The sequence below is a fragment of the Rhinopithecus bieti genome, unplaced genomic scaffold (assembly GCF_001698545.2).
Source record: "Rhinopithecus bieti isolate Rb0 unplaced genomic scaffold, ASM169854v2 scaffold_29388, whole genome shotgun sequence".
NCBI lineage: Eukaryota > Metazoa > Chordata > Mammalia > Primates > Cercopithecidae > Rhinopithecus > Rhinopithecus bieti.
This window is the reverse complement of record NW_016813389.1, coordinates 852611-866668: the sequence shown is the minus strand read 5'-3', so window position 1 is coordinate 866668 and position 14058 is coordinate 852611. Positions and strand designations below refer to the sequence as shown.

At 56.7% G+C, this 14058-nt stretch overlaps 2 protein-coding genes across 2 annotated transcripts; one reads left to right on the top strand and one right to left on the bottom strand.

Moving 5' to 3' along the window:
* Positions 1–2248: 2248 nt before the first annotated feature.
* On the top strand, positions 2249–12691 carry SPOUT1 (SPOUT domain containing methyltransferase 1). Its single transcript, XM_017848353.1, has 12 exons — positions 2249–2354; positions 2913–2958; positions 3206–3331; positions 5471–5630; positions 6029–6118; positions 6225–6274; positions 6507–6637; positions 7609–7681; positions 7789–7887; positions 8461–8563; positions 8738–8885; positions 9806–12691. The coding sequence occupies exons 1-12, from the start codon at positions 2319–2321 to the stop codon at positions 9872–9874; spliced, it is 1131 nt and encodes a 376-aa protein (XP_017703842.1). The 5' UTR covers positions 2249–2318; the 3' UTR covers positions 9875–12691.
* On the bottom strand, positions 9958–13928 carry ENDOG (endonuclease G). Its single transcript, XM_017848181.1, is given in 7 exon segments — positions 9958–10309; positions 11483–11592; positions 13158–13475; positions 13477–13538; positions 13541–13621; positions 13624–13817; positions 13906–13928. Coding segments are annotated over 7 exon segments (1071 nt in total). The 3' UTR covers positions 9958–10026.
* Positions 13929–14058: the final 130 nt, after the last annotated feature.

Genomic DNA, 14058 nt, shown 5'->3' with positions numbered 1-14058 from the left:
ACATGGGTTTGGCGCATATCATATGTTTAACTGGGTGAGCTGATAGGAATGTATCTTACAATAAAATACATATTAGGTCTTTGCCCCTGATCCTTAGTAAAGAATTCCTAAAATCCTTGGAGTTTCTGGAAGATAGGCATGTCGTGGTAGTCACATGGAATCCCTCTGCACTGTGCGATTACGGTGTCAGAACTTTCAGCCCATCGGGCCCCCTCCATCTCTGCCTCCAGGGAGGTGCGAGGGACTAGACTTTGAGCCCAATCACATGGTCTGTGTCTTTTTGTTAATCGTTTTTTGGGGGGGATTTTTGTGTTTGTTTTTTCACATGGCCAATGTCTTAGTCATGCCTACAAAATAAACCTGTCAAAAGTCACAACAAATTTATTATAAGATAAGCCTGTAATCCCAGTACTTTGGGAGGCCGAGACGGGTGGATCACGAGGTCAGGAGATCGAGACCATCCTGGCTAACACAGTGAAACCCCGTCTCTACTAAAAAATACAAAAAACTAGCCGGGCATGGTGGCGGGTGCCTGTAGTCCCAGCTACTTGGGAGGCTGAGGCAGGAGAATGGCGTAAACCCGGGAGGCGGAGCTTGCAGTGAGCTGAGATCCGGCCACTGCAGTCCAGCCTGGGCGACAGAGCGAGACTCCGTCTCAAAAAAAAAAAAAAAAAAAAAAAATCTAAGTTGGAGACCGGGCACGGTGGCTCACACCTGTAATTCCAGCACTTTGGGAGGCCGAGACAGGTGGATCATCTGAGGTTGGGAGTTCAAGACCAGCCTGACCAACATGGAGAATCCCATCTCTACAAAAAATACAAAAATTATCCGGACTTGGTAGCAGGCGCCTGTAATCCCAGCTGTTTGGGAGCTTGAGGGAGGAGAATTGCTTGAACCCGGGAGGCAGAGGTTGCAGTGAGCAGAGATCATGCCACTGCACTTCAGCCTGAGCAACAGTGAGACTAGATCTCAAAAAATAAAAGGCATTAATGGCTCATGTCTGTAATCTCAGCACTTTGGGAAGCCAAGTTGAGAGGATTGCTTGAATCCTGGAATTTGAGACCAGCCCTGGCAACATAGTGAGACACTGTACAAAAAGAAAAAAAAAAATTAGTCGGGCATGGTGACTCACACTTGTAGTCCCAACTAATATAGTCTGTTAATTAAAAGAGAAAGAGGCTGGGCGTGGTGGCTCATTCCTGTAATCCCAGCACTTTGGGAAGCTGAGGTGAGCGGATCACCTGAGGTCAAGAGTTGGACACCAGCCTGACCAACATGGAGAAACTCCGTCTCTACTAAAAATACAAAATTAGCCGGGTGTGGTGGCGCATGCCCATGATCCCAGCTACTCGGGAGGCTAAGGCAGGAGAATCGCTTGAACCCAGGAGTCAGAGGTTTCCATGAGCTGAGATCACACCATTGCACTCCAGCCTGGGCAACAAGAGCGAAACTCTCAAAAAAAAAAAAAAAAAAAAAAAAAAGAGGCCAGGTGCGGTGACTCACTCCCGTAATTCCAGCCCTCTGGGACACCGAGGGGGGCGGATCACTTGAGGTCAGGAGTTCAACCAGGTTGGTCAACATGGGGTCAACATCAACCCTATCTCTACTAAAAACACACAAAAAATTAGCTGGGCATGGTGGCACGCTCCTGTAATCTCAGCTACTTGAAAGGCTGAGGCAGGAGAGTTGCTTGAACCCAGGAGGTGGAGGTTACAGTGAGCCGAGATCGCGCCATTGCACTCCAGCCTGGGCAGTGAAGCGAGACTCTGTCTCAAAAAAAAGGAAGAGTACATGAACGAATCTACAAGAAACCTGGATTAAATTATCTCATTTTCAGCTCCGAATCACACTGCACCTCAAGGCCTCGGGGTCCCCATGTATAAAGCATTACAGGAGCTAGGCGTGGTGGTGCGCACCTGTGGTTCCAGCTACTCGGAGGCTAAGGTGAGGGGATCCCTTCAGCCCAGGAGCTCAAGTCTGCAGGGAGCTAGAATCGCGCCACTGCACTCCATCCTCGGCAACAGAGCGAGACCCTGTCTCAAAAAAAAATTTTTTTAAACAAATAAACTACTCAGAGATCTGAGTGTTGTATTTGTCCCAACTCAGAGCCATCCAGAATTCTGGACAGTACCCGTGATGCCGCCCATTTGGACACCTCTTCCGCCCAACCTACACCAGCTCGCGTACTCCTGCAGCAGTCGGGCGCCCAGGCCACGCCCCCGGGCGACATTGGCTTTCCGATTGGACAACCTAATGGAGGTGTGACCGGAAGAGGCGAGTCTCATTGGCAGAGGCGTGACCGACGGTGTGTGCGGAACATGGCGGAGCGCGGGAGGAAGCGGCCGTGCGGCCCGGTAAGTGCGGGCGGCGGGACCCAGCGCAGAGCAGCACAGTGGAGGCGTGAGGACCAGTGGCGTGCGGACCTCCGCCGGGGCCGGGCCGCGCCTCCTGCTGCCTGCTTCCCGCTGATCCCAGGCCGGAAGCCCCCGAAGATGCGGCGTGAGCCGCAGCAGGATGGGAACAGCGCCCGTGTCCTCTCCGGAACTCCCCTGCGGCTCCCTGGCCCCCGCTGGATTACGGAGGCGGGACCCTGCTCTCAATCCTGAATCCGGTGCCCTTTCGTGGCTTATGTCTTCTGACTTCCAGGGCGACTGTGGGCTGTCCTGTCCTCTGAGCCTCAGTTTTCTCCTCTGTTCTGTGGGAACTCATTCAACAGTTTCTTGAGCGCTTTCTGTGTGCCAGGCTGGGCCCCAGGCGCTGGGGATACAGCGGGTCCCTGGCCTCCAGACGCTTTCTGGGGCAGCAGTTTGCAGAGGTTCCTTGGCTTCCTTGCCGCCCCGTGTAGAAACGGACCCCCTCCAGGTGTGACCATCAGCCTCATACTCATAATCCTCCTACCACTCCTTCTCCAGGGTGAACACGGCCAAAGGATTGAGTGGCGAAAATGGAAGCAACAGAGTAAGTAAGGGTGGGGGTAAGAGTATCTTCCCATAGACCACTCCACCAGTGCTCAAACCCTGGAGCAAGACACCAACTTTGTTCCCGCTGGGTCCTGCAGCACCCAAAGTTGGGAGGCAGGGGCCGGGAGCCCTGGGGAGGCTCCCTTGCTGCCCTCTGGCTGCTCACCCAGTAGCTCTCCATAGTCCAGGCTGACCCAATGAGTGGGAACTATCTCCTCGGCCAATTGGGATGTTCTTTTATCCAGAGAAAGAGGAGAAAAAGAAATGGAAGGATCTCAAGCTGATGAAAAAACTGGAGCGGCAGCGGGCACAGGAGGAACACGCAAAGCACCAGGAAGAGGAGAAGGCAGCAGCAGAGAAGGAGGACCGCGGTGAGCTGGGGTCATGGGGAGGGCCACAGGTTGTGGCCCGTAGTAGTTGTCCTGCAGGCAGAGCAGATCTGGAAGGGCCCTTACAAACCAGTAGGTCCAAACATCTTGTCCTGATGGAGAAGCTGAGGCCCAGAGAAGGGAGGGAGCCAACAAACTAAGTTCTGACCTCCTGCTTAGGTAAATTTCAAGCCTATGGAAGGTAAGCCTCATCTCTCTTTTTTTTTATTTGAGATGGAGTCTTGCTCTGTTGCCCAGGCTGGAGTGCAATGGCACCATCTCCGCTCACTGCAACCTCCACTGCCCAAGTTCAAGCAATTCTCCTCCCTCAGCCCCCCGAGTAGTTGGGATTACAGGCGTGTGCCACCACACCTGGCTAATTTTCGTTTTTTTTTTTTTTTTTTTTTTTTTGAGACGGAGTCTCGCTCTGTCGCCCAGGCTGGAGTGCAGGGGCCAGATCTCAGCTCACTGCAAGCTCCGCCTCCCGGGTTTATGCCATTCCCCTCCCTCAGCCTCCCGAGTAGCTGGGACTACAGGCGCCCACCACCTCGCCCGGCTAATTTTTTTATTTTTTAGTAGAGACGGGGTTTCACCGTGTTAGCCAGGATGGTCTCGATCTCCTGACCTCGTGATCCGCCCGTCTCGGCCTCCCAAAGTGCTGGGGTTACAGGCTTGAGCCACCGCGCCTGGCCTAATTTTCGTATTTTTTAGTAGAGATGTGGTTGCACCATGTTGGCCGGGTTGGTCTGGAACTCTTGACCTCAGGTGATCCGCCCAATTCACCTCCCAAAGTGCTGGGATTACAGGCGTGAGCCACCGTGCCCAGCCCAAGCCTCATATCTCTTAGACCTCTAGAACTTCATGATCTTCCTGATTTTTTGACTTTTTTATTGAGCATTTTCTGTGTGCTTTAATTTCATTTTTCATTTATTTTGATTTCATAATAAAAATGACATCATGCCAGTAATTCCAGCACTTTGGGAGGCCGAGGCGGGCAGATCACGAGGTCAGGAGATCGAGACCATGGTAAAACCTCGTCTCTACAAAAAATACAAAAAATCAGCCAGGCGAGGTGGCAGGCGCCTGTAGTCCCAGCTACTCGGGAGGCTGAGGCAGGAGAATGGCGAGAACTCAGGAGGCGGAGCTTGCAGTGAGCCAAGATCATGCCACTGCACTCCAGCCTGGGCGACAGAGTGAGACTCTATCTCAGTAATAATAATAATAATAATAACAGAAAACTACAAAGAAGAAAGGAACAATCCCAGCAAACATTGTAGCAAAAGTTTGTCCAAAGAATCATATCTACTTATCCTTGGCCTTGCATAGCAAAGTATAGATACAATGTTACAATAGTGAAACCCTGTTATCTATGTGCTGCTTGGGATTTTTTGTTTGTTTTTGAGAGACAGTCTGGCTCTGTTGCCCAGGCTGGAGTGCCGTGGCGCGATCTCGGCTCACTGCAATCTCCACCTCCCAGTTCAGTCAATTCTCCTGCCCTAGCCTCTGGAGTAGCTGGGATTACAGGCATGCGCCACCATGCTTGGCTAATTTTTGTATTTTTAGTAGAGACAGGGTTTCGCCATGTTGGCCAGGCTGGTCTTGAACCCCTGACCTCAGGTGATCCGCCCGCCTCAGCCTCCCAAAGTGCTGGGATCACAGGCATGAGCCACCTTTTGTGTGACCTTGGGCCATGTATTTGACTTCCCGGGGCTGAAGGCTCCTAGTCTATAAATGGGGATAATGGTAGTATCCTCACTAAGGATCAGGTTAATGGCTATCGGGTTAATGTGCACACACTAAAGGCTTATTAGATATCAGCTTTCATTTTATCCCCATTTGATAGCTGGAGAACTGAGGCACTAAGTGGGAGAGCCAGGATATGAACTTAGGCCATTGCTCCTAACTGCTCCACAGCCTCGCCCAGTGGTCTGCCCTGTTCAGAGGAGCCATAGAGATTGCTGCATCCATTTTCCTCCTGGGAGACTGAGGCCCAGAGAGGGGAGTTGGATCTATTTTGCTCATCTCAAAATTCCTCCCACTTGGGAAATTCTCAAACCATGGGCGCTGGGGACAGAGAAAGAGAGAGGAAGGTGGGGGGCCCTTGCCTCTCAGGCTGACTGGGAACACCCCTCCCCTGCTCAGGGCGGCCCTACACACTGAGCGTAGCCCTGCCGGGCTCCATCCTGGACAATGCTCAGTCGCCGGAGCTTCGCACCTACTTGGCCGGTCAGATTGCCAGAGCCTGTGCCATCTTCTGTGTGGATGAGATCGTGGTGTTTGATGAGGAGGGCCAGGATGCCAAGTGAGAGGCCATCCCACAGGGTGCCAGGGCTCAGGGAGAGGGAGAGGCTGCCGGGATGGGCCGAGGTTTCACCCTGCCCCTGTCCACATGCCTGGCTCTTCCCTCGTGTCCTGCCTGAAATACTCCGTCTATAATCCTTAGGGGGTAGAGTTGCCAGGTGGGGGTGATGACTGCAGAGGTGGGATTGGGAGCCAGAAGGTCTAAACCTGTATCTCAGCTGTCACCCAGGCTGAAGTGCATGCAGTGGCATGGTCATGGCTCACTGCAGCCTCTACTTCCTGCGCTCAGGTGATCCTCCCACCTCAGCCTCCTGAGTAGCTGGGATTATAGGCATGCACTTGTAGGAGTTCTTGAAGGGGCCACAGCTGGATCCTGAGCCCCCATCTCTCTCTCTCCAGGACCGTGGAGGGGGATTTCACAGGAGTTGGGAAGAAGGGGCAGGCGTGCGTACAGCTGGCCCGGATCCTGCAGTACCTGGAGTGTCCGCAGTAAGGGGGTCACTCCCCTGAGCATGAGGGAGGGGTGTGTCAAAGTGGAGGCCAGGTAGGAGGCAGCTTCCCCTGGGAACATCCTGAGGTCAGCATTCTTTCCTAGGTATCTGAGGAAGGCGTTCTTCCCGAAGCACCAGGATCTACAGTTTGCAGGTAACACTGTGTGGGCCCGCCCCCCCTTTCCACTGGATTGTGCCACAGACACTGAGAGACCACCCTGTCCTACCCTGCACTGTCTAGATGGGAAAGCAGGCCTGGGAGAGCGAGACCTGTGCCTGATGCCAAGACGCAGGTCTGTGGCAGAGCCGGGACTCTGCTCCAGGGTCCCCACTGCACCCTGTGTGCCCTAGCACTTCCTAGACTCCTCCCGGCCCTGCCTCCACAGGGCTCCTGAACCCCTTGGACAGCCCCCACCACATGCGTCAGGACGAGGAATCCGAGTTCCGAGAGGGCATCGTGGTGGATCGGCCCACCCGGCCAGGCCACGGCTCCTTTGTCAACTGTGGCATGAAAAAGGTAGGAACAGAAAGGTGGGCTGGGACACACCTCCAGGACACACCCTAGCAATGGAGCGCAAGCAGATGGATGTTGGGGGCAGTCCTGGAGCTGCCCCAAATCCCTCACTGATGCAAATTTGGGCCAGAGAATTGTGCAAAATGGGGCTCAATAGATAAAGCCAAGAATGAATTTACTGTTGCTTAAAAAGCAAATCAACAGAAGACAGTCCTCATGCTCCAAACAAAACCCTGCAGAAACAAGTTGAAAGTCACTCTGGAGCTGCTCCCGTGTGGCACAGAGCCAAGCTGGGACGAGGGCATTAATTTGCTACCTCTTTACCCTCAAGTCTTCTCAAATCAGAGGCAGAAACCTTTACATGGATGGAGTCCCCTAGCCATCAGAAAGCACAACCCAGGTGCAGTGGCTCACACCTGTAATCCCAGCACTTTGGGAGGCTGAGGCAGGCAGATCATTTGAGGTCAGGAGTTTGAGACCAACTTGGCCAATATGGTGAAATCCCGTCTCTACTAGAACTATAAAAATGAGCCAGGTGTGGTGGCACGTGTCCGTAATCCCAGCTACTCGGGAGGCTGAGGGAGGAGATTCACTGGAACCCAGGAGACAGAGTTTACATTGAGCTGAGATGGCGCCACTGCACTCCAGCCTGGGTGACAGAGCCAGACTCCAACTCAAAAAAAAAAAAAAAAAAAGTGGCAGAGCTACCAAAATGCAGAAAACTGGGTTTCATGTACTTCTTCTACCTTGTGCCATGAGCGCCCCAAAGGTGCGTGTTTGGCCAGTGACCTGTGTTTTGCACAAATGGTCTCTTGTGAGCACGTTCAGCTGGTGCCAGGGGTGGAGGGTGACAGGTTGACCTGGACCCCTGGGTCCCTTGCCAGCCCCAGGGCTCCCCTGGTGGCATCTGGAAGAGCCGTGGCCCCTGCTGATCTTGAGAGGAATGGTACCCCTTTCTTTTGGCTTCTCCCCAGGAGGTGAAGATTGACAAAAACCTGGAGCCTGGGCTTCGGGTGACCGTGCGACTGAACCAGCAGCAGCTCCCAGGTATCTGGAAGGTTCCCCAGCCCCTGGGTTGGCCTGACGAGCTCCAGGGTTCAGCCACCTCCTTCCGTTCCCTCACCCCATCTTGACAGACTCTGTTACCCCTCCAGCATGCAAGACCTACCGTGGCAAAGTGGTGTCATCACAGGACCCTCGCACCAAAGCTGGGCTCTACTGGGGCTACACCGTCCGCCTGGCTTCCTGCCTCAGTAAGGACAGAGCTCACTTCTCCGAATATCCACCCATCCCTCTGGGAGGTGGCCGGGAGCCTTGCCTGACCTAAATATCACACCAAGGTTTTTGTCCTATCAACTTGCTGTGTGTCCTTGGGCGAGTCCTTTCCCTTCTCTGGGCCTTGTTTCCCCTGGATGTACTGCCTGGAATGCTGTTAAGGACTACTGAGCAAAAGTGTCATCATTGATCAATCATGTTTCTGTAGAGTTGCGAATGGAGGCAAAAGGGCCAGAGGAGTCAGAGGCCCACTTCATGCTCTTGGTACCTCTTCCTATCCAGTCTCTGCCCTGTTCCCCAGCCAAGCACAGGCTTGGTGTCCGCCCTGCTCAGTCCTTGACTTCCCAGGAACAGCTCTACCCACCCCTGCCTCGGTACACACCCCCCCCAACCTCAGTACACACACACACCGAGCTCTACCCACCCACCCCTACCTCAGTACACACACACACAGAGCTCTTCCTACCCACCCCTGGCTCCGTACACACACACATACCCAGAGCTGTGGCTTGTGGGGAGCAGGACCCGCACTGAGTTGGCCCCACCCCCAGGTGCTGTGTTTGCTGAGGCCCCTTTCCAGGACGGGTATGACCTGACCATCGGGACGTCAGAGCGTGGCTCGGATGTGGCCTCTGCCCACCTTCCCAGCTTCAGGTGTGTACCTCCTGGGGCCGGGACCAGGGCAGGAGGAATGTGACCAGGAACCTGCCTGGTGGGTGAAGCTGCACAGGTGGGCCCCTGCTGTCCGGGGTATGGAGAGACACGTCTGGGCGCTGTGCTGGGTGGGCCTTGATGACCACTCAAGTCACCCCGTCTTATATGTGCCAGGCATGCTCTTGTGGTGTTCGGGGGCCTCCAGGGGCTGGAAGCCGGAGTGGATGCTGACCCCAACCTGGAGGTGGCTGAACCCAGTGTCCTCTTTGACCTGTACGTCAATACCTGTCCTGGCCAGGGTAGCCGCACCATCCGCACGGAGGTGAGCCCGCCTGCCTCCCCGACCGCCAGCCGCTGGGGCCTTGGGATCTGTCCAAGGGGCGGTTGCCACTCTTGCCCTGTCACCCACCCTTGCCCATGGTGGCCTTGGTCTTGTCTGGAGGTGGTCCTCTCATCCCCTCTTGCCCTCTTGCCACAGCAGCCTTGCCACAGCGATGGGACATGAGTGTAGCTGAGAATCAACCATGGGTGCTAGTGCCTGTCCTGTGCTCCCAGGCAGGTGACCCAGCGGGCCCTGCCCACCCCTGCGCTCCAGGCCTCTGGTTCCTTAGCCGTGCGCTCAGTGATCTCCCAGAGCCCTGGTTCTGCTACTTCCTTGTGTATGACCACGGTGGGCACAGCAGCTCTCCTCTTGGCGTCTCACTTGCATCTGTCCCACGGGGGAAGCCACGTGCAGCTGGGGCCTTCGTCCTGGGCCTCAGGGAACCACTTTTGGAGTCAGGCATAACACGCTGTGCTACAGGAACTGCTGCCGAGGCTGGTAGCCCTGTCTACCCATCCCTGAGGCCTCGCCCAAGCCAAGCACTCTGAGCCCGATAGCCACACCCCCCAGCAAGAACCCTGGCTCCCACCCTTCCCAGCCCTGCGTGAGGGCTGAGAACTTCTTGCCCACCTCCTTGCCCTCCCCTGGCCCTGGGAGGTGGGCATTGTTACCTTTACCCCCATTTTACAGAAGAGGAGCCTGAGGTCCTCTTCTCAGGCTCAGAAGAGGAAGCTATGTGGTCCTCCAGGTGGCAAGTGTGCAGTGTGAACCTGGGCCTGCCATTAACCTCACCAGGCTCTGCTAAGGACAAGGGACCCCAGTGGGCTGGGTGTTGGGCAGCCAGGCACTGAAGACAGGCTAGGAGTGGGGGTACCCGCTAGCCTCCCAGTCCCCAGCCCACTGCCACACTTCTCTTCCAGGAAGCCATCCTCATCTCCCTGGCCGCCCTGCACCCTGGCCTCACCCAGGCTGGTGCCCAGCACCCCTGAAAGTTCTAAGGGGCCCAGGACATCAGTGAAGCAGCAGTGAAACCAGGGGCTCTACAGGTCACTTGGGACAGACGCCGCCAGACTTGTCTCCAAAAATCACCACCTTTAATGCTCCCCGGCCTGCACACGCCCAGCCTTGCTGGGCTCCGCCCTCACTTACTGCCCGCCGTGATGGCCTTGAGGCTGCCTGCCCGCGCCAGGATGTTTGGCACAAAGAGCAGCCCCGAGGCCCGCTCAATGCTTTCAATGGGCACCAGGAAGCGCTCCAGTGGGATGGCCTCGTCCACAGGTGCGTTGGGCATCACGTAGGAGCGGAGCTCAATTTGCCCGCCTGCGGCCTCCAGGATCAGCACCTTGAAGAAGTGTGTGGGCACTGCCACGTGGTTTTTGCCGATGACCTGGTACTTCACATAGGATTTCCCATCAGCCTCTGTCCTGTAGGCAGACCCAGGCACACGTGGGCAGGAGGCCTGGATGAACCCAAGGCCACCTCTTCAAGGAAGCCTTCCCTGATCTGTCCTTTCACTTCTGTCAGCCTGCAGGACCACTCCCTCATTGTGAGACTGCCATGGCCTGCCTGGCTCCTCCTCGAGGCTGGAACTCTCTCCAGGGTGGAGGTTAACTCTTTCCCTCTGTTTTCCTCATGCTCAACACCGGGTCAGGCAGAGTGGGCGACAATAAATGCCGCTAGAAGAATTGAGCCTTCTGCACATTCACATTCGTCTAGGGGGAGACTTAACAACTGTCCGTCTCTCCCCATGGAGGTGAGCACCAAGTGGGCAAGGACCATGACGGGTGACATCCCAGCACCAGCACAGGTGCCGGGACACCGGACGGGGACTTCCCCTCAGCAGAGTCTCCTCCCTTGCCCCGGGCCCTAGGAGGCACCTGCTAATGAAATTTGATCAGTGCCAGGCCCTGGGGAAGCATGTGACATCAACCAAGAGGTCGCAGGTTTTACAGTGGGGGACACAGGTCATTTGCCCACAGCACCAAGGAACTAGGGGATGAGGCAGGCCTGGACTCCATCCCGAGCCTGTGGATTCCAGAGTGAGCTGCTCAGCTCCACATGTTGCCTCTCAGTGCCAGCCCTCTGCAGGCCAGAAAAACCACGGAGCATGCCCAGAGGTGCTCCGTTGCTTCCATCTGAGAGGCAGGACTGCAGAGGGGCAAGAGTGGAGGCCCCGGGTCAGGCAGATCTAGGTTCAAACTCCTGAGAAGGATGGAGGAAAGTGCTCCAAGCAGAGCAGAGACTGAAGGTGGGAGAGCTTGGTGCACCGGGGACTTGCAGGGGTTTCCATATGGGCAGAACAGGATTGGTTGGGCATGCCAAGAGGTGACAGCAGGGAGAAGCGGGGGCAGATTCAGGGCCTGCTGCTGCCCATGGGTAGAGGAGAGATGGTCAGGGGTACCCAACAGGTCTTTAGCTGTGGAAGTGGAATGAGGGGACCCGAGGCAGGAAAGCTGACAGGCTTGCCAAGAAACCAGATGAGTAGGGAACTGGTATTGACCCAGAGCCTGGGGCAAGCCTGGCCCTGTGAGTGGCAGTAGGAGCCCCGGGTGAGTGGGAGGTTCTGCCGCCCCCCAGCCCCCTGGTTTCCACCTTACCTGGGCAGGAAGAGTGGCCCTGTGCAGACATAGACGTTTTGGTAGCTGCGGGTCAAGCTGCGGCTGTATTTCTCCAGGTTGTTCCAGGCATTCTGGTTGAGGTGGGGTACCTGGTAGGAGAGGTAGGGCTTAGCAGAACTGTGGCTGGGACCCTTCCTCCTCTATCAGAGGGCTGCCCCAGGCCCTGAGGGGATGGACATGCTCAGAGATGTCCAGTGAGAGACAAGCATGAGGAAACTGAAACTCAAGGAATGAAAGTCACTCTCTGAAACCACATGGAGTCAGGCAGGGCTGACAAGTGCTAGCCATCACCCTCTGTCCCTTCCACAGCCCGGGTGTCAAAAGTCTTTTCTTAGCTCCCAAGAGCCGAATGAAGGAAGGAACATGTCTCCACCTTTCAGAGAGAAGGACTGAGACCTATCCCTAGCCCCACCCAGGGGCTCATGGGAAGACCAGCCCTTCCAACCACCAACCCGTTCCTTTTCCCAGTCTGAGCCACAGGCAGAACCTAGAGGGAATGTCATGAATCGACCTCCATCCTGAGCTCTCCAGGCCTCGGACAATGGAAAGCGGGTAGGGGGCTGTGCTCCCAGAAGGAAGCTGGGTCAGAGGCTGGTGCCCCATGGGCTCCACCCAGAGCCCCATGGCAGTCTCCATCCTTTGGTGCCAGGACCTGCTGGGAACAGGCTGAGAGGGAGGTTGGCCCAGTGCACAGTGCCTGGCACTAACAGCCTGACCAGGGCCAGGTGTCTGCCTTGAAACTGCCCAAAGGCAGACAGGGTAGGATGATGTCTGGAGGCTCACAGTTTTATAAGCCAGGGGTCCCCAACCCCTGGGCCACAGACTGGTACCAGAACTGGGCCACACAGCAGGAGGTGAGCAGAAGGCCAGCAAGGGAAGCTTCATCTGTATTTACAGCCACTCCCCATTGATCGCACGGCAGCCTAAGCTCCGCCTCTTGTCAGATCAGTGGCAGCTGGAGATTCTCATAGGCGCTGGAACCCTAAGGTGAACTGCGCATGTGAGGAGGTTGCCCGCTTCTTTTGAAAACCTAATGCCTGATCTGTCATTATCGCCCGTCACCTCCAGATAGGACTGTCTAGTTGGAGGAAAACAAGCTCAGGGCTCCCACGGATCCTACATTACTGTGAGATGTATATTTCACTATATATTACAATGTAATAATAATAAAGTGTACAATAAATGTAATGCACTTGAATCATCCTGAAACCCGCCCTCACCCACCAAGCCGTGGAAAACCTGTCTTCCACGAAACCCGACCCTGGTGCCCAAAAGGTTGGGCACTGAGGTTCTACAACAGACAGCCTGCCTTCTGCTGTGTGACACTGTGCCCATCACTTTGCCTCTGTAAGCCTCAGCGCCTCATCACTACCGCAGGAGGAAGGTGAATAACGGTATTATCCCCATTTTTTTAGACGAGAAAGCGACGCTCAGGGAGTTGCCCAGGGTTCGCAGTTGAAGCTCAAGCCCTGGTCGGCCTGCAGAGCCTGTGCCTGGAGCCCAGCGCTCCTCCCTCCCGTCACGGGATGTCACTGCGATGCCTGACCGGGGGCGCGTTGGGCGGCTGCCCCGTTCTGCAGAGGAACAAACCGAGGCCCCGAGAGGCCAGGCGCCCGCCCCGCATTCCGCGACCGGCCCGGGGCGCGGGCGCTACCTGGGGCGCGACGTTGCTCAGGTAGAACGTGTCGTCCATGGCCTTCTGACTCCAGCGGTGGTTGGCGGCTGCGGCCAGGTGGCCGCGGTCGAAGCCGCTGCCGCGGTAGTCGGCGTTGGTGGCGCGGTGGTAGGCGTGCACCGAGTCGTCCTCGCGGAAGTCGCATGTTCGCCGGTCGCCGTCGCCGCGGAGACGCTCGGGTCGCAGCTGCTCCACCACCCAGAGCGCGCCGCGGGTGCGCGGGTCGTAGCACAGCACGTACGACTCGCGGCTCTTGAGCTGCGCCAGCCCCGGCAGCCCGTACTTGGCCAGCTCGCCCCGGGCCGCGGCCCGCCGGTCCCCCGGGGCACGCTGGCAACTCAGCGGCCGCCGCCACGGGCACACCGGCAGCCGGCCCAGCAGCCCCCGGCGCCGCCGCGCGTCCTCCCCGCCGCCGCGCCACCTCGCGGCCGCGCCCAGCCCGCGCCCAACGCCAGGTCAAAGCCCGCCCGCAGCGCCCTCGCAATGGCCGGGTAAGCGACCTCCGAGGGCGCCCGCGAGGCTCTGTAAAGGAGTCCGCGCCGCGGATCGCAATGAAGGGACCGGGGCTGCTGGGGTCCGCGACGATAGCGTGACCTCCCTTCCACTCCACAAACGCCCCAAGGGGTTGAGAATCGGAACCTGAGGGGAGAAGCAGACCCCAGGCGGTGTCCCTCAGCGCCCTTTCTTTCGAATTTAAGATGCCGGCATGAGGGCGTGCCACCCTCGCCTCAGCTCGCAGATTGCCACCATGAGCCTGGCTCCGCTCCCACCGTAGCAGGCCCCTGCGGTCGTGGGGTGGGCGGCACCCTCGTTCTCTTGCGCCTGCGCAGGGAGCTCCTGCTGTAATAAGCTACGCGGAAGGGTCAAGCAACTGTCGAGC

Coding starts and splice junctions, on each gene's coding strand:
- SPOUT1 (XM_017848353.1), top strand. CDS start 2,319: ATGGCGGAGCGCGGGAGGAAGCGGCCGTGCGGCCCG. Junction 2,355..2,912: donor GGAAGCGGCCGTGCGGCCCG/GTAAGTGCGGGC, acceptor CTCCTTCTCCAG/GGTGAACACGGCCAAAGGAT. Junction 6,275..6,506: donor CCAGGATCTACAGTTTGCAG/GTAACACTGTGT, acceptor CTGCCTCCACAG/GGCTCCTGAACCCCTTGGAC.